Source organism: Typha angustifolia, chromosome 9 (assembly GCF_048772165.1).
Source record: "Typha angustifolia cultivar Huaian chromosome 9, ASM4877216v1, whole genome shotgun sequence".
NCBI lineage: Eukaryota > Viridiplantae > Streptophyta > Magnoliopsida > Poales > Typhaceae > Typha > Typha angustifolia.
In genome coordinates, this window is record NC_133247.1 from 8,047,490 (window position 1) to 8,073,800 (window position 26,311).

Here is a 26,311-nt window from a genome sequence, read left to right on the forward strand (position 1 = left end):
CCGGCGACGCTCTGGCAGGCCGATTCCACGGCGTGACTCCGACGGTGAGAAAAAAAGAAAACGAAGGAGGAGGGGAAGAAGAGAGGAGGGGGAGGGGGCTGAGGGGATTAAAGGGAGAGAAAAATTTAGGGTTTAATTTATAGATTAAAAGAAGATCAAATTTAATCCGATTCGGATTAGATGAGATCTTCTCTACGCCTCGTCGCGTGCCGGAGAGGGAGAGGGGAGGGGTTGCACGTGCAGAGCACGTGCACCCTCCTCTCTCAACCCCCAATTATTTTATTTTATTTTATTTATTTATTTATTTATTTTTTCCTGATTCTGACCGAGGACCACTTTTAGGTTTAATTTAGAAATAGGGTAATATGAAGGTAGGATATATTTACATTTTAGCTCATTCTTCATGTCAGCCTAAATCTCAATTGGTAGTTCACCTTTAATCTCAGGAAGGGTTTCAACATTGGTCTAATATTGATTTACTTACTCTGTTAATTTTATGATAGCAAACCTAACTTTTTGAATTTTGGACATGTCATACTATTTAAAATAACGATTCATTTCATACTATTTAAAATAATGATACATGTCCTTGGTCCAATCTAGGAAGTATTGAGGGTCTAACCAACCGTCAAACATAAGGGCATCAATTTTAATTTTTCTTTAGGTACCTTTCATCAGTATCTCGGTCATTCTCTTGAAGATGTTGACGAGACAAAGGATTGGAGACTCATCATGTTCTGGATCAAAGCGATAAGCATTTTGAGGAGGGCTCTGACTGTAGGGTTTTTCTATCCTATATAATCATTATTTAGTTACCCATTGATACCTAAGCTGTGTTCTGAGTAGCTTGACCAGTTGAGTTAAAGTACCTAACTAACTAACAATGTCGTCGAGTCTATTAATAAACTCTTGATCCATATTGCTAGTGCTAGACTCACTAAATTCACTAAGAAAATAGGCTTTTATTTTACATATTGGCATACACTAACATACAATGAATTATTAGTTTATTATTATATTATTTTTTTATGCTTGCTAAACTTAAAGAAATAAATAAATAATTTTCTAACCTAATGAAGTGCAAATGTCCACTAAATCTGATCTAAATACAAGTGTCTTGATCTAAATATGATTATATTAAAAATTTTAATTGGGAGATTGGAGGACTAATGCTAAGATATAATGGTATTTAAGCAAAGTTGCGTTTAGTCAATGTCAAGCCCTTTAATGTAATGCTAATGTTCTATTCGGCACAGTTCTTTTAGTATTAGGATTAAAAGCCTATAAAGTAATTATGTAGTCTTTCCCTCACGATTTGTGGACAACATGAATTGATAATAATTTAGATATGAAACTAAAAGGAATAACTCGAAAAAGTATTGGTTACCATGGAAAAGCGTACTTGACTATCTGAAAACAGAATTTGCTTTCTCACTATATGCAGCAGCACTAGTGGTGGAGGTCAGAAGGATTGATGGACAGAGATTGCAGGTGGTGTCGGTGGCAGTGATGGAGGTAGCAATGGTGGCGCTGGGGTTGCCAGGGTGGCAGCACATTGTTGCGAAGCTATTGAAGAGGCGTTGATGAAGATCTCGATGGTGGCAGCCAAGGAATGGTGCAGCCCTCGGTCATTTGCTATGTCTCTAGTCACACATGAGTTGTGCGGAGAGAAGGCAACATGACTAGCTATTGTGGAGACGGCGACGAGATGGAAGAGCTCTGCGTGTCAAAGTGGGGGACGACGTGTAGTGGTGGTGTCGCTAGTAGCAAGCGCTGGTGTGGAAGGTGGCTGTGTTGTTGCGGTGAGTGTTTGCGTTGACGTTGAGTGGCTTGAAGAAAGCGCCGGGAGATTGAGGCTCTGGTGGTTGTGTCGGCTGTGGAGGGCGATGTCGTAAGTGGAGATCAGCAATGTTGTCGAGGAAGCAATGGCGTCGGCAGGGAAGCGATGCTGCCGTCGAGTTCTGCAAGATTGATGAAGGATGGCTAGGGCTTAGTATTAAATTGGGGGAAGGTTAGAGATAAAGATGAAGTGGCTAATGGGTTTTGGGTTCGTCTAATGTGTTTTGGATTTAAGTCTAGTGGGTTTTAGGTTGAAGTTTAATGGGTTTTGGGTTTAAGTTTAATGGATTTTAGGTTGAAGTCTAATGGGTTTTGGGTTGAAGTCTAATGGGCTTAATGGAATTGGGTTGGATTTGAAGTATTTGTTTAACGGGTTTCAAGTATGGGTTAGTGGGTAAAAGTTTGAGGTAAGTGGATTTGGGGGGTAAATTCGAAAGTTGGAATATGGTAGGGAGAAGAAAAGGGCAATTTGGTAGAAAGTATAGAAAAAAAAAGAGATTTGTTGAGATTCTAATAGAAAAATAAGAGCCAAAAATTAAAATTTTGAAATTTTGAAACTCCTAATTATTTTTAAAAAGCACTAGAGACGTGCTTTTGCTTTTTCTTCTCTTTTTTTTTTAACTATGACAAAAATAAAGATGAATCTAAAGTAATAGATCATTTGATAATATATGCATGCGCAAATAATTTTTGAAGATCGTTCAATCATACATGGTGAATCTGCAATGGCGATGGATTTCTCTTGTTCTTCGTCGGCGGTGAACTTGTTGTGCGTTGGATTTCTTGGTGTTCCGGTGTTCGTGGAGTGATCGGTCGGATGAACAACAAATGTGAGGCGGCATAGAATCTGGGAAGATGGGGAGAAAGAGATGAGAGAGAAGTCAAAGAGATAGAAAAGGAATGAAGTTTCACACCTCCACCCTTAAAAATGGTTTCATGCTTTTTTCATTAGATAAAGCAATTAAAAATCTTCATTAATCTCAAAAGAAAATACAATGGGTCTATATACAGACTTATAATGAAAATAAGCAAAAGTCACTCTAAATAAATAAAAAATATAAAATTGATCATAAATATTACGTAATAAATAAGTTCAATCAGAATTAAATCTCTATGGATCATCAAATTTTAGTGTCTCCTGTGTTAGTACACATGCCATCGTGTCTTATCAGTGATGTTTGTATTAAGTAGTCTTCCCAAGTTGCCTTATGTGGAGAAGAGTTTACCCATTGACTAAAATTTGAGGACATGCTCTATTCCCTTTCTTGATCTTGCAATAATGATTCATCCTCAATGTCTACCTAAGCTAAAACATGCTATATACTTGAATGGACAAACCTAGCTGAAGCTGAGTTGGGACATATGGAAGATAGGATGAATCTTTAATTTTGGATGAAAGGAAAGTTTGTTAGCAACATTTCTAATGCAAGACAGGATAACAAAAGTGCCATACAGTTTTGCTGAAAGCTTGTAATATTGTCTGAGTTCAACTAAAGATTGTCGGTATGGTTGCAGTATTGATGTGGGCATCATCTTCAATTTGATCAAAATAAAGTTGCTTGAGTCCAATTTTGGTCTAATTGATCTAATTAGGCTCAACTTATTTTCACATTTAATTTGTTGAATTGATTTTTAATTCAAATGATCAATTGAATTAGTCAATTGGCAGATATGATAAGCCTATATGTGGGGGATGTCCGCATTGAGTTATTACCTAAATTGGGTTAGTCAATTTAGATAAGACCTTATCAATTAGGATCCTATTAGGAAATGAATTCGTATTAGAATCTCAACTGATAATTATGGTAAGCTTATATGTGGGGGATATCCACATTGATTTATTACCTAAATTGGGTTAGTCAATTTAGATAAGATGATCAATTAACGTTCTATTAGGAAATAAGTTTCTATTAGAATCAGCTAGAATCAAAGTTGTTAACCTATTTAAGGGTTATTTGCATGAGAAACAAGGGACGATTTGGAATAAGATTTATTTGAAATTTCTTATTTTCTCTCCTACGGTCTTCTTCTCCTCCTCCTCCTCTCTCTCTTTCTTTCTCTCCCATTCTCCTACTCTGTCTTAAGATTCTTCTCTAATTTCTTCTACTTCCTCTCTAAACCTCTCTCTTTCTTCAATCTCTACTTTTTTGTTGGTTACTGCTATTGTCCAGAAGGTTCCAGTAGTGATAGAAAATCTTTGGGTGCCCGGACGTAAAGAGGAGGACTTGGTTTCAAAGTAAAAGCACTATTATTCTATTTATTAGTAAACCTAAACTCTAAAGTCTTTCCTTACGCCATATTTTAGGCCTTTCTATTATTAACGTACCTATTTGAGAATTGAGGAAGCTACTGTCTTATCTGAGTGGTTTTCTCTCCTTCCATCTAGTAGTGATCTTTTTAATTAATTAACTTCTTATCAGTTATTGCTTACTATATTTTACTTTAGTTACTTATTTGGGTTGATTGTTCTCCAAAACATTGCATTTATACTAGATTTGCATCAGTTTAACATAGACCGTATGTCTTTTAGAAAATTCTCTAGCTGTCCTATTCTTATTAGGCAAAAATTTCATTTTAGGTTGGGCCTCTTGGCTAATTCAACTTTGAGTAAAGCTATGACCCGATTCTTTTTAGTTACCTTCATAGCAGCCAAAGGTGCAACTAACTCAAGAGAGAATTTCAGGTAGTGGGTATTCATAAAGTGCTTGGAATGGAGTAAGCTTCAAACTGCTATGAAAATTAGCATTAAACCACCATTTGGCCAGAGATAGCCATTGGTTCCATCTCTTGGACATTGAGCTAGTCATGCATTTGAGATATGATTCTAAACAAACATTCATTCTTTGAGTTTGCCTATTAGATTGTGGGTGGTAGGTCATGGAGAGGTTGAGAGTAATGCCTAATTTAGGAAAAAGTTCATTTAAAAAACTGCTAATAAAAATAGAAACTCTATCACATATAATGGACTTGATAATCCATGGAGTTTATAGATGTGATCCAAGAATAATGTAGCCACTTGCAGAATTGTGAAAGGGTGAGACAAGGCCAGGACATGGGAATATTCGCTGAGATGGTCCACTAATACAAAAATGACCTTTTTGCCTTCAAATTTTGGTATCAATAAAATCTATGGAGATTTAGACCATAGCTTTGTGGGAATCAGTAAGGGTTGGAGAAAGACCCACTGGATAAGAATTCTCATGCTTATGTCTTTGGCAAATATCACAGTAGTTAATGTAATTGACAGCACAGTTTTTTAAGCCTGAGCAGCAGAAAAACTGTTTGATTCTTTGGTATGTGGCCAGAATTCCTGAACGCCCAGCAGGAGGTGAGGCATGTAAAGCTGTAATGGCTCTAATTCTGATATCAATAACAACACCCAAATAAATCCTGCCATGGTAGTTTACTAGTCCTTGAGACAATTTGAAGTGGTCATGAGAATTGGAGATGGATGATTGAGGCAAGAGGTCCGCTGCTAAGCTATCTATGCATAAGATGCTAAAATGTCTTCAAACCAGGACTGTGTAAGCATATTTGGTTAGCCACTTTTGCTGCAACATAGTACGCATTCTTTGCTCTAAGAAATATTTAATACTTTAATGATCATTGTGAATAAAGAAATGATTGCCATTCAGATAATATTTCCATTAGGAAATAACTAGAACAATAGCTAGGATTTTTTTTTATAAGTAAAATAAGAGGTGAATGCAAAGTTTTGCTAAAGAAGGCAATTGGATGACCTCCTTGCATTAAAAGAACTTCTACTTCAGTCCCACTAGCATCGGTTTCGAGATCAGTGGATTAGAGAAATCTGGAAGTGCTGAAATAGTAGATGTCAAAGCCTCTTTTAGTAGTAAAAATGATTTCTGAGCTGCAGGTATACATTGGAAAGCATCCTTTTTCAACAGATCAGTGAGTGGTTTAGATATAAGCCCATAATTGCGAACAAATTTCCTGTAATAGCCAGTTAAACCCCAAAGCCCCTTTATTGTTCAACAGTTTTCAGTACAGACCAATTTAGCATGCATATGTTTTTATAAGGATCTGTTGCTACTCCATCTTTAGAGATAAGATGTCCCAAATATTCAATGGTAGACACAACAAAAGCACACTTGGATTGCTTAGCATAGAACTTATGTTCTCTCAACAATAGGAAAACTTGTTCTAAATGGTGTAGATTTGTCTGATAACAAGCTGCTATAGAGTAGAACATCATCAAAAAACCAATAATTCGAAAGGAAGGGATAGAATACTGCATTCATTAGAGGCTGAAAAGTTGTTGAAGCATTGCATAGACCAAAAGACTGATGAGTGCGAAAAGTTTTCTTAATTTCAGTAGGACACATTCAAATTTGGTGATAACCCAACCTCATCCAATTTAGAGAAGACTTGTCCACTGTGTAATTTCACCCAATAGTTCATTAATAACAGGAATAGGATATTTAATTTTGATAGTAAGATCATTTAACTTCCTGTAATGAAAACATAACCTCCAGCCCCCATCTGTCTTCTTAACAACAATATAGATGAGGATAAAAGGTTGTGACTTGGTTGAATCACACCCGACTGGAGTAGTTCTTGAACAATTTCTTCTACCGCTGTTTTTTGAGCAAAAAGAATCCTTGATTAGGAAGAGTTGCATTAGGCTTTAAGTGAATATGATGATCTTAAGATCTGATGGGAGGTAAGTCCTGCAGTTTAGCAAAAATGATTGAATATTTGAGAAGTAATTTTATTACTTGAGGATGGAGAGGAGTGTGGTCGGTGGGGGCAGCTGGTGAACTGGAAAAGAGCTGGCTGAGCCAAGCACAGTGACCTTTCATCATCAATTTGTCAAATGAAGCACCTGACATTAGTTGCCAGGGTCTATCTAAAGTCATTCCTTTAAACAAATAGTTTCTGTATCTCACTATAATTTAACTTGGAGTTTATCAAAGTCATATAGAATTAGACTAAATTGTCTCATCCAATCAACTCCTAGCACCATGTCATAGCATGTACCCTAATTGAAGAATTCACATGGCAACACTGAATATGCTCCCCTGCATAGTCCAAGTAAATTTACTGCAAAATGTAGCACTAACCAATCTTTGGCCATTTGTTACCATGACTTGTAAAGGAGTTTGCTCTAGCACACAGTGGTCTTCTCTAGCAGATATGGATACCACCACTATCAGTTAGCATGTGAAGTGGTCAATGATTTACAAGTCCCTGAATTTGAATGGTACCAGAAGAACAATGGCCAGCCAAGGCATGCAATGAGATTTTCATAGTAGTACAAAATCTGCAGAAAAATCAGCTATTGTGGGCTCTTCAAGTGCCTCCTTAGTGTCCAAGTTCATCATAAAGAGTTGTTTTATACACTTATGCCCCTTTCACCAAGCCTCATCACATTTGTAACAGAAACCTTTATCCCTTCTAATTTTCATCTCAGCAAAAGATAGCTTGTGTATTTGGACTGAATTGGTAGTGGGTTTAATGATATTAGAGGGAAGAAATGGTTGCAAAGTGGATTTTTAGTAGTAGGATCAGTAAAAGATTCAGCATTGGAATGAGAAGAGAGTTTTGGTGGGAGGGAAGGAATTGTGAAGGCATTGGGAAATTGAGGTTGTGTGAAAGGATAAGTGGTCTTGAATAGTAGAGGCTTAATAGGGTGTTTGGCTACTTTAATTTGGAGTCTAAAGACATTTCCTACAGTTTAGCTAAATAGAATACTTGAGAAATCTTTTGGGGGCTGAACATGTGAACAACAGGTCTAATATCATCTCTAAGCTCACTGATAAAGCTTTGAACAAAGTACTCTCTAATGTACATATTCTTAATGAGCATAAGTGATTTGAGCTCTTCAAATCTTGCTTGATATTCAGTAACAGATGCTCTTGTTCAAGTTTGTTAAATTCTCCTACGACATTATCAAATCCCAAATCATCAAATCTTATGCAAAGATCTTCCTCAAATTGATCCCAATCTCATTTAGTTTTCCCTTCTTGATGATCTTGGAACCATGGTACTGCCTTACCATTCAGATACAGTGAAGCAAACAAGACTTTTTTGATTTTTAGGAATAGCAGTAAACTGAAAAAACCTTTTGCAGTTACAAGCCCAAGCTCTAGGCTTATCACCATCGAAGTGAGATAACTCAATTCTAGGAAATTTGAGTGAATTACCTTGGACACCGTGCAATCAATCTGCAGTAGCAGAATCCATCTTTGGCTTTTTCCAATCTTCAATCTCATTGTCAGAGGAAGAAGAAGGAACAAAGTTGGTTTTCTCTTTCGACCCTAGAAACCCTTGATAAGAGTTTCAATCTGAGATCATGTCTGGGCTTGGAAGGTTGCCACTTATTGCTGCATTGCTTTCGGCTTCAAATTTGTGTTGGTTGCGGCCTCATGGATCTTAATCTCATTTTGCTTCAAGATCTCAATTAGAGTAGCTATCTTCATGGATTCTGCCATGATCTGGGAGTGAGACCTACTGCGATTGAGTTGATTCTCTTAGATTGGAGCCGCTCTAATACCAATTGTAGTGATTGGAGGTCACCACCGATGAGATCTTCAGTTAGGAACACTCAACTAGCAGAAATTAACTTGAAGTCAAAGTAAGATAATCTCCAATCCCACAAGATTGGTCTAACTCTCCCAGTGGAGGAGATGAGATTGTTATATTTCAGCTTGTAGAGTAAGTAAAGCAAAAATTACAATTTTTATATGTTGATGAGGATCAACGATGGGCGTGCCGATCGGCACGCCCCGTGCTGGTCGGCACTTATTGTACCGGTGGTGTATCGACACATGGCATGAGGGTAACCACACGGCACCTCTTTTAGCAGTTTCATTAGTGATGATGGTGGCGATGGCGAGCGACGAAAGGTGAAGGTGAGTAGTTTCCCTTATCTTTTTATCTCCCTCTCTTGTGGCATGCTATCTTTGACGAAGATATTAGATCCCATTTCTCTCCTGTCTTTTGCCTAACCATCCAGATCTGGACTACTTACCATCACATGCGTGGCACAAGATGATTTAAGGAATGGGTTGGTAGGAATTGAGCTAATATGAGATTTATTTGCAAAATTGAGGCCCCTGTTCAACTGATAAGGGACTGAAATGTAAAAGTGTCTTCTTCTTCACCAACTGTCGAGTAGCTATAGTTATAACAGGTGATGATGAATCAGAGTAGAGGAAGACCCTCACCTTTTAGTGAGTATGGAGGTCTGGCAAAAGGTAAATTTGTTGTATGCAACCTAATAGCCCATCAGCCATATCTGCCTTAATGAAGCCCTTCAATGAGCCTAGAAAGGTCTTCTATTTACATGGACACCTATTGCCCCCTTCATTTCCCCTTTTTAAGGGGGAGTTGTATTAGTTGAAGTACAAAGGTCTTCTCATATGCTCACCAAAGCCAAGGGAAAACTAGTTTTGGCTCCGATTGTGGATTGGTAAGGGCCAATACAGATACATATCTGCCGGTACTTCGAACCTTGCTTTGAAGTGGAACTTCATACCTCTACCTTGCTTAGACTAGTTGTACGTAAATTTGTAACCAATGTTTCGATAAAAGACCTTTTTACAGCCTGCCACTGTGATTAAGTAAAGTATTCATATGCCTCTTATTATATCAGCCTAGGTATTGTAGTATGTAGATGCATCGACCTTGAATTTGATGGCTTCCAATGCTCTTCATGAAAAAATCAATATGCTATTCAGTTAGTTTGTTCTTTTAATAACTTTATCTTCCTTTCTGTTTTCTTTCTTATTTTGGTAGTAGCCTGTTTGATATATTTATATTCACGAATGAAACACCATGTTTGTTCTCTATTACATTTATGGACAATTTTCTTGTCCTTTGGTAATTTGCGTGCGGCATTTGGGTTTGTTTTTTTATACTTTTAATATTCCTCCACTTTGAGCTCAAGACATTTTTAATATGCCGAAGAAGTAGATATGAATTAAATGGATAGATAGAGCTAGTGAGATTTGTATTTAGGACCTCCTACACTGATACCATGCTAACCCACCAATTACCTTCAAAGCTTAAGCTGATAGACAAAGGAGGTTTTATTTTCTTTTATCTTATATTATTTTATTTTTATACTCTTAACAAATGAAATGTCCAATTGTCAGTTATGCAGTAAATGTTATATAGTGCATAACTTGTGTTTCCATATTTAGAACTAATGATATTTAACTTGATTGAATGAGTTTTCTATGCACTCATCTATTTGATTTTCAGCTTCTTGCAGAGACTGAAAGGCAGATATCAGATTCTACGAATCAAGAAAAGGAAGTTTTATTAGTCGACAACAAGGATTCTGATGCAGTACGTGCTCCTGAACCTGCTGGTATTAATGGTCGTACTTTGCCGGAGTGGGCACAACCTCTAGAACCTGTAAGGAAGCTACCGACTAATGTGGGAACAAGAATTAGAAAATGCATCTATGATGCTTTGGATAAGAATCCACCAGAATGGGCTAAGAAGATTTTGGAGCATTCCATTAGCAAAGAAGTGTATAAGGGGAATGCGTCAGGGCCAACAAAGGTAGAACCTTGATATTTTGTTGTTATCTTTCTACTTTTGTTTTCCCAATGATAACTTGAATTTCATCCTTGCCATTCTTATGATGTTTCTTTATTGATCTTCATTTGAGGCAAAAGGAAGTTGCATGTTCTTTTATTCACTTTATCTTTGTGCAGTTTGTCTTGCAGCCTAGGAGCAATCCTCACTCTTAGTGTTATAATTTAAATATGTAATACATCCTTTAATAGCTTGGGCTTTTGGAAAATTTGGCTATTTGATGTCATATTAGAGCACCCATCTTTTGTTCAGATGTGCTTAAGTCCTATCCGCTATTAAAATTGAAGACATACACCAGAAGGGACAATTGTTGGGTCTATTAAGGATGTTGCTGGAAGGGACATTCTAAGAAAGTATAATCCACATATCTTCTCAACAGCTTAAGATTTTGGATTACTTCTTCGACTCTGAAACCTCCTTTAAACATCCAAATAGTATTATAGCATCTGCTGAATGACAAAGATGGCAATTGCCTCTGCAACAATTTCTCCATAAGATGACACCCTATTTTATCAAGTTCCATTAAACGTGAAGTCATTATATTGGTAATTTGGTCTCCATATACTATCACAATGTAGAGTAGATGATTTATTGATTGACAATCAAGTTCAGATTAAGCTGTTTGGGAGAAAATAAGTGAGTAAAGGTTTAAACGAAATTTTAGGATTTGGAATGTACACCATATTTAATCCTCCACCACAATATGAGGTTGGTCAGGACACAAGTTTAGCATGTTAACCTCATGTAAACCCACTATATTTTGCGCGTCTGTGAAAGCATGAATACGGATATGGGATACGGGGATACGATAAATTCTTAAAAGTAGGATACGAATACCGCATGGATATGCCAATAAATAAATAAATAATATATTTTCAATTTGTTGTTAACCAATATAAAAATATGGTAAAAAATGATTATCCCATAAATGATAAGATAAAAGGATAGAAAGCTACATATTTAATATTTACATGCCTAAAACTTTAGAATAATATTGTAATAGAAATTGATATGAAATTTAAAATGTTAGTGAAACATTAAAACCTAATTTAACTATTAGTGTACAACTAATTTGGATCTTTAAATAAGTTTCAAGTTATATGTTTAATTCATTATCAAATAAACAAAGCCTTAAAGTATTATAAAGGATTAGACAATCGTATATACATATAAAATATATGTTTTATATCATCTCTTAGCACACAAAGAAAAAAGAAAGAAGTTTGGATGATTGAGAAATGTATCGGAGCTGTATCAAAAATTTAAAATTAATTTTTTTAATTGGAATAGTCCTCTAGTTGTATCTAATACGTATCGAGCCATATCGGTGCCGTATCGATATCCAATACATATCAGATACCGATACGGAGGGGCAAACAAAGTATTCGTGCTTTATAGTAATGTGCGCATTCCTTGCAAAGTAAAACCAGGCCAAAGTTAGTTTAGGCACTTGAAAGCTAGAACGGACTCCAGAAACTCTTAGATATAAATAATTGAGATGCAGAAGAAGATGATAAAACTTTTGGGGTATTTAGGTAATTAACTCTTTGTGAAAATTAGGAATAAAAGAGGACAGCATGAAAAAGTGCTTTCAAAGTTTTTTGAGATGGGGTATTCAGGTAATTAACTGTTCCTGTCATCTTGAATAATTCCATGGAGGGCTCTTGATCTTCTGTGAACTCCCCTCAAAGGGCTATGTACAAACAGATAAAATTCATTCTGTCATTTTGGCAGGAGATGGGAGCAAAATTCCACTATATGCCAAGAAAGAGTAGTCCATATACCAAACAACTTGAGTCGACAGTCAGTAGGCTATATTTTCTTTTATCAAATTTCCACCAACAAAGATCTAATTAATTTAGCATGAAAGTTGTGAAACCAAAGTTGCCATTGCTTTCTATTCTGTATCCATCTAATTCTATTTGGCAATGGTTGATTTGACCCTTTTGTTCGTTGGGGTACAGAAAGCTGTTTTATCTGTGCTGGCAGAGGCATCCGGTGGACCTCTTCCACAAAAGCCTGACAAGCAACGTAAAAGGAAAACTCCTATTTCCTTTTCAGATGCAGTGATGAAAAAATGTCGTATTGCATTACGTCGTGCTGTTTGTGCTGATGAATCTAAGGTCTTTTGCAATCTTCTTGGGACTTCATTATTGTATTCTAATGAGAATGAGGATGAAGGCATTCTTGGATTTCCTGCCATGGTTTCTCGACCTCTTGATTTCCGCACAATAGATTTAAGACTGGCTGTTGATTCTTATGGTGGATCTCATGAGGCTTTCCTTGAGGATGTTCGGGAGGTATGTTTCTTTTACCTATTTCCTTTTCTTTCCTTCGAGGTATTGATTCTGATTGTGAAGTCAATTGATGCTTTCATGTGTTTGACATTCGCTGCTTCCATGGTTTGAAGAGCTTAGAGCTCCTTTAAGTAATCAGAGCTTGGTGAACCATGTGTTTATAGATTATTAGTATCACATTACATGGTTCAATATTTCATATTTTCATTAATTACAGACTGTGCTGCCATTCCTATGTCAAAGACTTGTATATGCTTTATGAAGGAAATTATCTTAGCTTCATCTCAAAGTTTGCTTTATTCCGAGTGTTTGTTCTAAAAGGAGACATTTTTTTTTACAGAATTAATAAGGGTGGAAACATGAAGATCTGCTAAATATTGTATGTGCCTTTTGCAGCAGTTGAATTACATAATGAAAAATGAAAGCAATGCTTTGGCTATCATGCAGCATTGTGCATGCTGGACAGTAATTTTGCTGGCCAGCAATTGGTGAGAAAATGATGTTGTGCACAATGATAGGAGGGAAGGGGGGTTAGGGGGGGAGGGGAGTGGAGATAGGAAGGGAGAGAGAATGAGAGGAGAGATCTGAAGGGTTGAGCAAAATTAGGTTGAGGGTACCATTTAGGTGGTGTCCAGGTTACGGAAAGGCTAAGCAGGTTTTGCCAACGCCATCAAGCAATTACTTTGTTTGATTGTCTTTTACAAGATTTGATTATATTTGCATGAGTCAGGTCTCACATTTGTTGGTCTAAAAGGAAGTGGAAAGTATTTGTTAACTAATACAAAATATTGAGTTTTCTTCTAAAAGGTTAAAACGTTAGCAATATATATTAAAGAAGGACAGGATACACAGATATTGGTTGTGCTTGCAACAGCTACTAAATTATCAAAGACTTCATTAACACAGTTACCGTGAAGCATTCTTTCAAAGTTAAGAAACAGCATTACTTAGCACTACTTATTGCTTGCAGGTTTTTCGTAATATATGTGTAGCATATGGTGATCGGCCTGATTTGATGCAAATGGTTGATACATTGTCTCAGAGTTTTGAGTCATTGTATGAAGAGGAGGTTCATTTCTGATCTTTGAACTTTGCATTTCCTCATTTTTCTATTTTTGTATTGTGACATTGTCTCTCTAAAGTTTGTCAATTCTTGTGAAACTTTCATCTTTGAGTTGTGCTCAGCTGACCCTATACTGGTCTGAAAAGGCTTACATGATGACGATGAAGTGTGAAGTTCTAGCTCCTAATGAAGTGGTAGTCATTTTGAATTGCTAATATTGAATAGATTTGAATTGAGCTAAAGTAGATTCAGTATTTTTGGATTAAGCAAAGCAATAAGTAGATTATTTTTTTCTTCAACCTAAGTCTGACTTGAACAATTGCTATCCTTGGTCTTTATTGTTAAGATACTTAAAAGAATCTTTTATTAAAGAATTAGCATTTACTTAGCTTCAGTTATGTGAAAATAATCTCAAGCAATTTGTCTTATACAGTTTCAATATTTGTAAGTGTCTAACAGAAGGATTCCAATGCATGGGTTCCTGCCATTGCATGGGTTAGGAACCTTTTGTTAGAAAAAAAATCACACTAGAAGAAATCACTCCATGTACAGGTGTACTGGTGCACCATGATATTTCTATTGGACATGTCCAAACCATATAAATTGATTCTAAGTTTCTCACACTTATCCTCCACGAGCATGTTACCAATGTCTCCTTTCTGATATTATGATATTATCATCTCTTCTTCAATCTTTTTCACTGACGACTATCGTCCACCTTCACATCACACACACACACACACACACACACACACACACACACATCTCTATAGCTTTGTTTGTCTTGCGTCCATCATAAAAAATCTTTATTCCATTGTAACCATTGTTCTATGACTCTATGCATTATATGCTCATCATTCATCAATCTCATCTTTGTCTTAATTTTTCGTACCAACCTAATGAAGTTACTCCTTATAGTCTTATGGTTATTTCTTGTTCATCACAAATTACTCTTTTTCCATTTTGATGCCTTTGTTTACAAAAATTGCATTCTGCATTGTCATCCGCCTTAGACCTACTTGTTCTAAAACATTTATATTCTATTTTCTTTACTGCTACATTAGTACCAATTCCATGGTAGATTAACTAATTAAAGTGATAATTTTGCTCGACTACTAGTAGCACCTCTGATAACATTAATTTATTTACTAGACAGTTTCTTTTCTCTAGAGTCCACTATGTTAGTACCTTCGAACTACTATTGGCTTCTATACCTGTAAGTACTTTACTCTTTGTGAAATTCAATGCTTAACATGAGTAATTTCTTCCTTTTGTGTTCTTAATCTCTAAAGTGCTACAAGGTAGTCTAGGGGACCATGGCTGATACTCTTGATTTAGCCTAGGATATTGGACTAGGGCCATACAGCAAAGCTTTAGTATGTGGGTCTGATTTATGACTTTTTTTTAAGTTGCTTTTCTCTCAGTTCCATATTCATGTGTGGATTAATTGACATGAAGCCAAACCTTTTTGATACCTTTCAGCAAGCCGGAGTCTCCTACTGATCTTTTCTCATCCTTTCTCTTATTTTCTTAGTCTTGCTTCTAGTTTATTTGTTTGTTTCTTTTCTTCATTCTTGTGATTGTTGTTTTCTTTTTTTTCGTAATATTGGATTGAACTTGGATAGTATTTTCAAAGATTTATACGGTATGTGGAATACCTAAAATAGTTGGGACAAAAGGCGTGGCTGTTGTTGTTGTGGTTTGTAATTTTGTATGTGATTGTGGACTACTACCATTTTGAGAAGGCTGGTTTGCTAGTTATACGATATAGCTAGCTTATTCATAGGTGATGAAAAATATTAGATCCTTCATGATGTCTGCAGAAAATTAAAGCTAGCTTTCAGTTGTCCTAATAGATTGATTTTGCTTTCTTGTTTGGATCTTTTAGGTTCTATCTGTCATCCAAAAGTTTGCTAGTTATGCTGCTACTGAGAATCCTGATGCTGAAGCACAACGGGAACTGCATGATATTCTTCTTACAACAACTGAAGTGCCCAAAGCTCCATGGGAAGAAGGAGTTTGCAAAGTTTGTGGCATTGATAAAGATGATGATAGTGTTTTGCTCTGTGATACTTGCGACTCCGAGTATCATACATATTGCTTAGACCCTCCACTGACTCGCATTCCAGAAGGAAACTGGTACTGCCCGTCATGTATTTCTGGTCAATGTATAGTACAAGATGCACACCAAAGTAATCTGGTTGTTAAACGCCATCAGAGGAAGCATCTCGGAGAGGAAGCTCGTGCTTTTCAAGAGGCGTTGAGTCAGCTAGCATTGACAATGGAAGAAAGAGAATATTGGGAGTTCAGTGTAGAAGAGGTTTGTTGCTTTGCTGTTTGGATTCATCATCCTTCTGCAATTTAAAAGCATCTCCATGCTATAATTACTGCATGTTCTTTAATTAGATAATAATGCAATACCAATAGAAAGCATATTTATGTTTCTCAATTTGATTGTATTTCATACACCATAGAACTTTGAGCTTAAAAGGTCCATTGACTTTCGAAGAATTTTTTGAGGATCATCATGTTGACCCCATATCAGGACTTATATGGGTGTTTTCTATGATAACAACCATCTATTGCTGTTAATAGGGTTTATTTAAGTGAATTACTCAATGGTTGAATCACTTTCCAAACTTATATGGGTGTTTTGAGCTTGGAATCACTTTCTAAACTGATTGATCATTCAAATCTAGTGCACAAGTCTACAAAGCTAGGTAAAGGGAAATTTATCTAATTGTTCATTTGATATTTGAAAATTCCTAGAAAAAAGAAAGGCTTTTCTAAGTTAAATAGTTAATTCAAGTATTCAACAACCCAAATTTGTATAGATTAATCTTTAAATGCCTCATTTGACTAGATTCCTTAAATTTGGTAAAAGTATAAAAATGTATCAAATTGCAAAAAATGAAAATTCTTATTTAGTGGAAAAGAGTGTCATGTTGCGTCTTGAATTTTCACTCCCATTTTTTAATATATTGTGGGCCATTATGTGTTATATGAATTTTCTATACAAACTGCAAAGTCTTTTGTGCTTATTTAATATAGTAAGCAGGAGCTTCGTGTATTGTGACTATTGTCTATAGATTTAAAATGGCATGAAAATATCTCCAAGCTTCCATTCGACTATGGTATTAAAGTTGTTCATACTATTTAGCTGCTAGAATGCTGATGTTTTGGGTAGAATAAAGCTCTACTCGTGTGTTTGTAGTTATTACGGGAATATCATTCTTTCTCCTTGTCCAACCCTACTTCCTCCTGTATTTTCCCCTCCCGACCCAATCCACTCAGCCCCACCCATTACCTATCCAAACGCATGCATGGCTAGTTCCCTAGGCAAGAGCATTGGTAGATGGTTTCTGCCCGTATCTCCCTTCTTGATGACCTCCCATTGACTTTCGTCCCTGCTAATGTGAAGTCCGAGGTTGTGCCCTTTCAGTTGAAATCCATTTAGGTCTCACCACGTTTTTGGAGGTGGGGTTGTCAATCTAGCATGTCTTTCATGAATAGCCAGTGTTTGACTTGAAATTTTGTTCAAAGTCAAGTTGCTCATTTAATAAATAAGTTGAAAACAAGCAAAGCTTACCTCACTCATGTTCAGCTCAATATAGCTTGAATTATATATTATATATATATTTGAGATATATATTTGAGCTAAGTGAATCGGCTCATTGACACCCATAGCCATTGGTGAATGGTGAGAAGAGGTCGTGTGGGTCCAGCTAGTTAGTGTGGTGGCCAGAGAAGTCATATGTGTATGTTGGACACATACAAGTTGTGGGAGGTGGTTCTTGTAGATGAAGAAGAGATGGCTCTTGTTGAGAAAGAGGCCTATGGCTTACCTTTTTCCAAGAAGAGAACCAGTTAAAAAGCTTATGCTCTCTTGCCCTCCTCTACACCACCGTGTGATGAGCGAAAATTGATTGATCAAGGTGGTTGTCAGTAAGGTGGGATGTGCAATGGGTAGGGCTGATGACCCATTTGATCCCACCCCTGGACCTCCTACCTCTTTTAAGAACATCATAATAGGCCCTTATCTCAGGTGTTTACGCCCAAAAATAATTTCCAGATAATCATGTGGATGACCAACCACATTCTCTAGTCTCTAGATATACTAGAAACAGGACCTTATTTGTCATACTCAATGCTCACTTCACCATTTCCCCTCTTACTTTTTGTCTGTATCCAGAATGACCAAGCTTTTCTTTTGAGGTAATTTTAGAGGATTCATTGGACTTACTGTAGATCTTTAACTGTCACAAAATTGATGTTGTATATCATTAGTATACTAAACAAATGTTACTTTAAATTGTCAATCTTTATTTGTCACAAATTGATGTTGTATTCGTATATCATTAACATAGTAAAACAAATGTTAAGATATTGTCGATCTTTGGTAGTTCTGATGAGTGATGACACAATTGAGGAACTGCCACTACAACATTTAGGCTCACATTTGATTCTGTCTTGTGCATATGCATGCATGTGAATCTGAGATTGAGTTTCATGTACTTGTCTTTTCTCCAATCCCCATATTCAATTTGTTGTAATCTGTTTATTTAAAATTATTGCACCTCAAAATACTGGGATAATTTGTCTCTTTGTCATCATGTAACTAGTGAACTTCCTGTATGTTATGGCTTCAAGGAATTTGTGTATTGGCTTCTGATCTTTTGTAAGAAATATATTGCATCCATTTTTGCTTACTTCTGCTGGTGTGTGTGGAGTACAGAGAGTATTCTTGCTGAAGTTTCTGTGTGATGAGGCGCTGAACACTGCTCTTATCAGAGAAAACCTTGAACAGTGTGCCGACAAGTCAGTTGACCTGCAGCAAAAGTTGCGTAGTTTAGGTGTCGAATTGAGAAACCTAAAATTCAAAGAAGAATTGTTAACAATGAAGGCTGCAAAAGAACCTACAAAAAAAATTAGTGGATTAGGTGATTTTTTAAAGGAAGAGGTGATAACTGTGTGTACTAGCCATGATAGATTGGTGGATCATGAGCATTTCAACAACAATGTAAACTATGGTAGAGTCATATTAGAGAATCCACTCCACATGGCATCTATGACATCGGAGGACTCAATTGAAGATATTGAACAAAGTAATGGTTGCATGAATCTGAACCAGTTACCAGAAGGAGTGAATAGTCGAGTTACTAATGGTGAGACACCCTTGACAATTTCTGGTGATAAGAATGTTTCTTGTAGTATTGCTGCACCTTGTAATCCATCCCCCTGTATGACATTCGCTTCAGAAAATAAATTAATTGGCCAAAATGAACAGTTGCAGGTAGATACTGCACATGAAATTATTAATGAAACAAACAGAGAAACACTCCATAGTGCTGCTGAGCATGGAGATTTACAGATGAGAGTGCTGGGTATTAATAACAGTAAGTGTTGTAGTTCTGATACGACAAGCATGGTAAGTGTGCATAGGAATGCACCTGCGAATAGCACTGACATTCTTTGTGGATCTTATCAGTCTTCTGATTCTGCAACAAGAACAGATGTGGAAAAGACTGCTTCTTCAATGCGCATAGTTTCTGGGATCAGTATTTCAGATGGAGAAGTATTTGATTCCAATAATGATATATTACCCCAATGTAATACACATCCCAGTTTCATTGGATCTGATTCTGGTAGTGGTAATTTTGAAATGGACTCCTTAAAGAATGAGATTTCACAATTGCAGAATTCAATTGCCAGTCTAGAATCACAGCTTATGGTGTCATCTTTGAGAAGAGAGTATCTGGGAAGGGATTCTTCTGGTCGATTGTACTGGGTTATAGGTAGACCAGGTAAGCGTCCTTGGTTGGTTGCTGATGGAAGTGTTCCCCAGGAAAGAGACAAAGACATTATAATGGGATACCACATATCAAACAGTTCAGGGAATTTAGCCTCATCATGTTCTATTCCGAGGAGAAATATATTCCATAATGGATCTGATGCCTACGGTCAATCTACTTTTGGTTTGAATAAGTGGAGTTCCTCCATGTTTTCTCTATATGAATCTGACAATGAAATCCAGCATCTTCTTGGTTGGTTGAAGGATAGTGATCCTAGGGAAAGAGAACTAAAGGATAGCATCTTACAGTGGCAACGACTTCTGTTTCATCAGGAGAATGAATCTTTTGACGTTCCTCAACTGTCATTTAAGTGTTCCATCAGTGAAAAGTATGAATCTCCACATATTCTGACTACTAAGGCTACAGTAATTCTTGAGAACAAGTTTGGTCCTTGCTTGGAGCTTGAAGTAAATGAACTGCCAAAAAGACGAGGAAAGAAGGCGAAAGTATGTTATGAAGAGAGAATGTACAGATGTGAATGCCTGGAACCTGTTTGGCCTTCTCGGCACCACTGTTTGTCATGTCACCAGACTCTTTTTGCTCCCAAGGAATTTGAAGGACATAATGATGGAAGATGCACACAGGGCAATCCTGCTTCTAGTGAAGGTAAAGAAAGTGATGATCCTATGAAAGGGAAACCTACAAAGTCTGAGAACATCAAGGAAAAGGATAACTTTGATGAGATTGATGCTACTGACACATATAAGAACAGGAAGTTAGACATCAGCCCTAGACTAGTCAGATTATCAAGGAAAGCATGCCCTTACGACCTTCAAGAGGTTAGCAAAAGGTTCATTGTAAGAGGTACAAACAAGGAGTTGGTGCAGGAAATAGGGCTCATTGGGTCAAATGGTGTTCCATCTTTTGTTCCTTCAGCTTTGTTCTTTCTGGATCCTCTAGTTATCTTGAATCAAACTGAAAATACTGATATGGTTCTGAATTCTTGGTTGGCCTCTTTTGATGTATCTCCTCTGATGTCCTCAACAAAGGAGATGAATTGTTCCAGACAGCTTGCTAAGTCAGCTCAGAATTCCCTTGTAAATTTTGGTGGGGGAGTCTCTCTAGATATTAGTAGTGGCGAAGAAGCATCTTCTGTTGCTGATAAGATAACAGCCTCAGCTGTCAGTCCGAGCTGCACAATTCCTGAGTCATCACTGAGGCCTCTTTTAGGGAGAGCTTCTCAGATCTTAAAGCGGCTAAAGATAATTTTACTTGATATGGATGCAGCTTTGCCTGAGGAAGCACTAAGACCTTCAAAATCTCTCCTAATGAAAAGGTGTGCATGGCGTGCTTTTGTCAAAGCTGCAGAGTCAATATTTGAGGTATGCTAATTTATCAATATACTTATGCTGCTTTTTTTATTTCTGTTGGTTCGATTCTTATACAAATTTCACACTATTCTTGAGAGAGCACTTCATACTTGACCTATTGATTTATAGGGACACTATGTTCTATATGCTGGGAAAAGGTTTGAATAATGGTCATTAGGATTCAATCTATTCTTTTTCACATACTACATGACCTAGAAATGATAGGAATAGTATGCTTTTATTAAGTATCTATTTTCAGATTTTGTCCTTCAAGTTAAAAAGTCAACAAATTTTAGTACATCCTTTCTTTATTTTCATTACTTATGAATACTTATTCATTGTCTATATCTAAACATTAGCACCATAATTTTTTCCATAGAGACTACTCATGAACTTAGTTTGGCTGTTGTCCTTGGATTGGGAGGATTTGCCTTGAGTTTAGTACTCTCTTGTAGCATCAACTTTTAAATCAACAAACTGAGCCTATTTCATTGATCAATTCAATCTATTTTTCTGTTGCAAGCAAGATCTCTGTTGCTATTTTATATATGTTGGATGGAAGTACATAAAAGAGAGTAACTTCATGGTTTCTCACAGACCCTTAACAGTCATCTTCTAAATTGAGATTTGAAGGAATCAATAAGGTTGACCATAACATCAAGAGTTCTCATGTTGGGTGTGCTAAGATAAGTTGGCAATCTGGCATGTATACACCTTATCAGCACCAATATGGAGTATCTTGGTTTTTCCTGGTGCTGGATTTGCATTTCCCTCCCTCCCCTTCCCCCTAGCATGCAAACCTGTGCGAGCCTGTATTCGGTTGGGAAGGTGTTAACTTATGCCTCTTATGTGAAGGTCTGGCTTATACAGTGGTGATAGTTCATCGGCACTTGGTCACGCCATGGCACACGAATCCTTGTCCCAAACTACAATTAAACTACATGGTGTGTGTAAATCCTTATCCTTGCTTGATTCAGTTGAAGTTTCAGGGATGTGCTCTCTTACCAATACAATATCAATTCCTTTCCAAGCTTCCATTGAACTACTTTTCATTCTTACTCTTGTTGGATATATGTATTTCTTGTTCAATGGGTTCAGATTTTGTAACAATTTTTTTTCGTTCTCTTCAAATTTTTGACAACTTGTTACGAGTCTAGATAATTAATAATTCATACTACCTTGGTAAATAGTAAAATAGTGGAATACCCAACATTCTAATGAGATTTTTGGTAAAAGCTAGTCCATCTTGCTTCTATCTTTATTTTTCTTGATAGGAATAGCAAAATGAGATTTTTTTTTTCTTTCGCCTACATGCTTTTTCTTGGGGAATGAGCGGTGGGTTAATTGCCTCGCATATGCAATATGCAATTTTTGAGTATTTATAGAGCTTCAATATAACTTTTTATTATTTAATTTTATTGATGAAACTTACTATACATGGAAATATTTATTGAGTAATCATATGATTAAAGAGTAGCATCCCTTTATAGATTGGATATTATGGATATAATTCTCCTTATATTGTATAGCAACTTTTGCCTATTTATAAGTTTTTATCATGGATAATTTCCTTTTCATCCTTTGAACTATTACTCTTTTTCATAATGACTCTTTGAATTTTTTTTTTGATACACAATGATCTCCTAATCTATCAGAAATACCTCACTTTGTTATCTATTTCAGTTCATAAGATGTCACGTGATAAATATATAACAATTTTACCCCTCGTATGCATGTGCAAGTCCCATGCAAGTAAAAAAGAAAATTTAGGTGGATAGAATCACCCTTCCTCCTCTCCCTCTAAGCCTGAGAAGCTCAACTCCATCAACCTCATGTACATGGTGCCCATTGCTGCCCTAATCCTCCTCCCTGTCACCCTCCTCTTTGAGCCCGACGTCTTTCGCCACCACCCTCGCCAAGATCCAAGAAGAGCCCAATCTCACCTTACCCGTCGAGAATGCCATTGTCGCCTGCCTCATCAACCTCACCAACTTCTTGGTCACGAAGCACACCAGCGCCCTCATACTTCAAGTCCTCGGCAACGCAAGGCCGTCGTCGTTTTTGTGCTTATCCTTGGGGTCAGCATCCTTGAGGTTGTGCTCTACAACGAAGAATAGTAACCCTCTACCACTGATCTATCTCGATTTCGATCAGTTTTTGGTCGATTTTGTTTTGATTTCCCCTCAAAGCTTCAATTTTGTAATCTGGGTGCTAAATCTTCTAATCTTTTCCCTCCGAGAAGGATCGATGGGAGGATGGTGAGGAGTTGCACATGTTCCCTACTGAAGCTGGTGAATTCGGTGATTGGTTTGGGGTGGGGATGGGTTCAACGAGTTGCCCATATTGTTTTGTGCAAATAGGAGATCATCTAGCTTTGTGATCACTGCATAGGCTAGATGCAAGTTCTTGGCCTCAGTAGCTTTTGCCCCTACTAAGAGTAGATCTCTCAAGATATTCTCTTGAATTGATACCAAATTTTCCATTTGGGATGAGTCATGAGACACCATGTCATGCGCTAATGAGGCATCACAATAGTCTATACTAGGGAAGCTCACCATCGTGTCTATATAGACATAATCATTAGAGGAATCATCACCATGGATGATGATGGGGATGGTGGTGTTCTCATGGACCTAGAGATAAGCATGGGTTTCTTTGTACTCCATTTGGAAAGAGAATAGAGAGGGCTAGGGGTATGAGAAGATCTCCATCTAGATTGGCTTTGGGCAGAGCTAATGCACCAGCTTCAATCAGCCATCGAGAGGAGATGGTATTGGTGATCAAGGACACAGAAGAGAGGAAGAGAAGTGGAAGGGCACGAGGGCAATGAAGTAATTTTAGAAAATTAAAGTATTTGATATTAATTAAGCTATTTAATTATCCCACCATTATAAGTGAAGGGGTAATTTGGTCAATTCATCAATTTCATTAACGGCATCAAAGGGTAAAGTATTTTTGATAGTTTAGGAGGTCATTGTATATAAAAAAAAGTTAAAGAAATCATTGTAGAAATTAGTGATAGTTCAGAGGGTGAAAAAAGAATTATCTTTTTTAATTATTATATCTAATATACAACATAGGTAAATTATATATGTTTCTTTTAATATTTTTATTGCTAGATTGCATCTACTCTTGCATATGCACTCGCATACCATGAACACTTTTCACAACATTGGGTATCATGACTATTGACCGAGCAACCACAAAGCCAGTTTAGCTAAAATGACCATAAAGATGATGCTTTATTCCTTTAGTGATGTAAGAGTATAAGTGTTGACAAATTCTAGATTAGAGAGTTGATAGTTGGTCTTTAAGGATCTTTATTGAGTTAAGTCTATATAGGATTAAGTTTATTTTTTGTTAATTTATTCTATTTTCATCATTTATTTGACTTATTTTTATGCATTTTTAAAAATTTTGTAGTTGGTTCTGTTTTAGGCTCAATTTAAGATCTTCTAGGTCAAGAAGTCAGTATTTGGCTAAGTTTTATTAGTCAGTATATGAGTAAGGTGTCGCTTTTAACCTAATCCAACTAGGAACCTGAGTCAGTACAGAAAAGATGCTTTCTTCCAAGGTTCAAAAAATCGGTATTGGGATTAGGATTGGTCGTCCGGAAAAACAATACATATCGGTCGTATCGGCCGTCTGTATCGGATCAAACTATTTTAATTAAATAAATTCTAAATATTATTAAAAATGTTGAGAAATTTCTAAAGATTTAGAAAAAATTATAAGAAAATAAGAAATAATAATTACTCACATATAAAGCCTAAAAAGTAAAAATATCTCTTCCTCCCTCTCTTCTTTCCTATCCCTCTAACTGTTAGTCTGAAGTATCCATTCTCTCTCACTCTCTTTTTTTCTATCTTTCTCTCTCTCACCTTCTTTTTTTTCATCTTTCCCTCTCTCTTACTCTCTTCCTTTTTCCCTCTCTCTCTTTCTCACCTTTTTTTTTATCTTTTCCTCTCCCTCACTCTCTTCCTTTTCCCCTCCCTCTCTCTCACCCTCTTTTTTTTTATCTTTCCCTTTCCCTCACTCTCTCTTCCTTTTTCCCTCTCCCTCTTCCTCTTTCCCTCTCTCTCTCCCTCACTCTCTAGCTGCTAGCTGCAACCGCTGCTATCAACAACAGCTGTCTGCTGCTGCTGCAGGTGGCTGCTTGTACAGGCCGAAACTAGCCAGCTAGTTTCGGCCTGGATTGGGATCGGCCGAAACTGGAAACTATGCTTTCTTCCTCTTCCTTTATGTGAAGTGTTGATTGGTGTGATCAAGGTTCGTTGGATTGGGATCGGCTAGACTCGATACCGATCCGAATCGGGATCGGCCTGTTTTAATTAAACCGGGTCAGATCCATAATGGATTTGACCCGGATACGACCCGGGGACATCAATTATCGATGTCCCCAAGCCAAGCCAGGCAACTTTACCTTTTTTGACTTTACCTTATTTTTTTTCTCTTTTTCTCTCTTTTTTCATTTTCTTCAAACTCTCACTCTATTTAAATTCTAACGGAGAGATCTAGTTCCGACGAAAAATTTTAACAGAGAGATCTTCATCAAGTATTTATTGTTTCGAACTATTACTTGATCCATATACTGATTATTATCCTCAATATTCTTAGTATCCTTAGTATCCTCAGTATCCTCCTCAGATAGAAGATCCACATATTGATTATTATCCACCTCAAAGACAACAAGATCCATTTGATATGAATGATATGATGCAATCACTCTTTGGAGCACAAGGACCTAGACACCATTATTTACAAACTTATGGTGATTATGATGAAGACGACCACAGGGATTTACGAGAGCCAACTCGGTATTTATTGAAGTTTTGACTTTTGAGTAAGTACTTTTGTTTAATTTTTAAGGCTCATATGTGAATAATTATTATTTTCTTATGTTTTTGTGATATTATCTAATTTTTTTATTTTTTTTTGTATTTTAAAAAAATATTTAGAATTTTTTGTAATTAAAAAAAATCCGATCCGATTTGGACAACCAATACGGCCGATTCGGCCAATACGTATCGTTTTCCCGGAAGGCCGATCCTGATCTCGATTTTTCGAACCTTGGGTGTATGTCAACCATTCCATGTGAGTGCAATTAGCCAGAATGAGTTTACAAGTTATTATTTTCATCTAATCCTTTGTTTTCTTATTTCTTTTCTTTCTGTTCTTCATTTGTTATTCTCTTCTCTACATATCCTTCTCTTTCCTGTGTTTTCTTTGATTCTTCACACCTAAAACCAAAAGATTTTTTTTAAGGTTTTAGTTCTATAGCAATTCGTGTCATTGGGCACTACAACAAACATACCACTGGGTACTACAGAGAAGATCTGACAGTTATTTTTACCATAGTTCCCTGTTTCAGTCGATTCT

The 26,311-nt window shown here is 36.7% G+C and overlaps 1 protein-coding gene across 2 annotated transcripts in view; it reads left to right on the top strand.

The window, feature by feature from the left end:
• The window catches only part of LOC140767451 (methyl-CpG-binding domain-containing protein 9), a 51,974-nt gene that overhangs the window by 21,764 nt on the left and 3,899 nt on the right, over window positions 1-26,311 (top strand). For both annotated transcript variants that reach the window (XR_012105578.1, XM_073107367.1), the window contains exons 6-10: window positions 10,069-10,374; window positions 12,375-12,710; window positions 13,678-13,776; window positions 15,659-16,090; window positions 18,506-20,944. Coding sequence is in view for 1 of the 2 variants with exons in the window: in XM_073107367.1 (XP_072963468.1) it covers window positions 10,069-10,374; window positions 12,375-12,710; window positions 13,678-13,776; window positions 15,659-16,090; window positions 18,506-20,944 (3,612 nt within the window). In the remaining variant the exon portion in view is untranslated. The remainder of the gene's footprint in view (window positions 1-10,068; window positions 10,375-12,374; window positions 12,711-13,677; window positions 13,777-15,658; window positions 16,091-18,505; window positions 20,945-26,311) is intronic.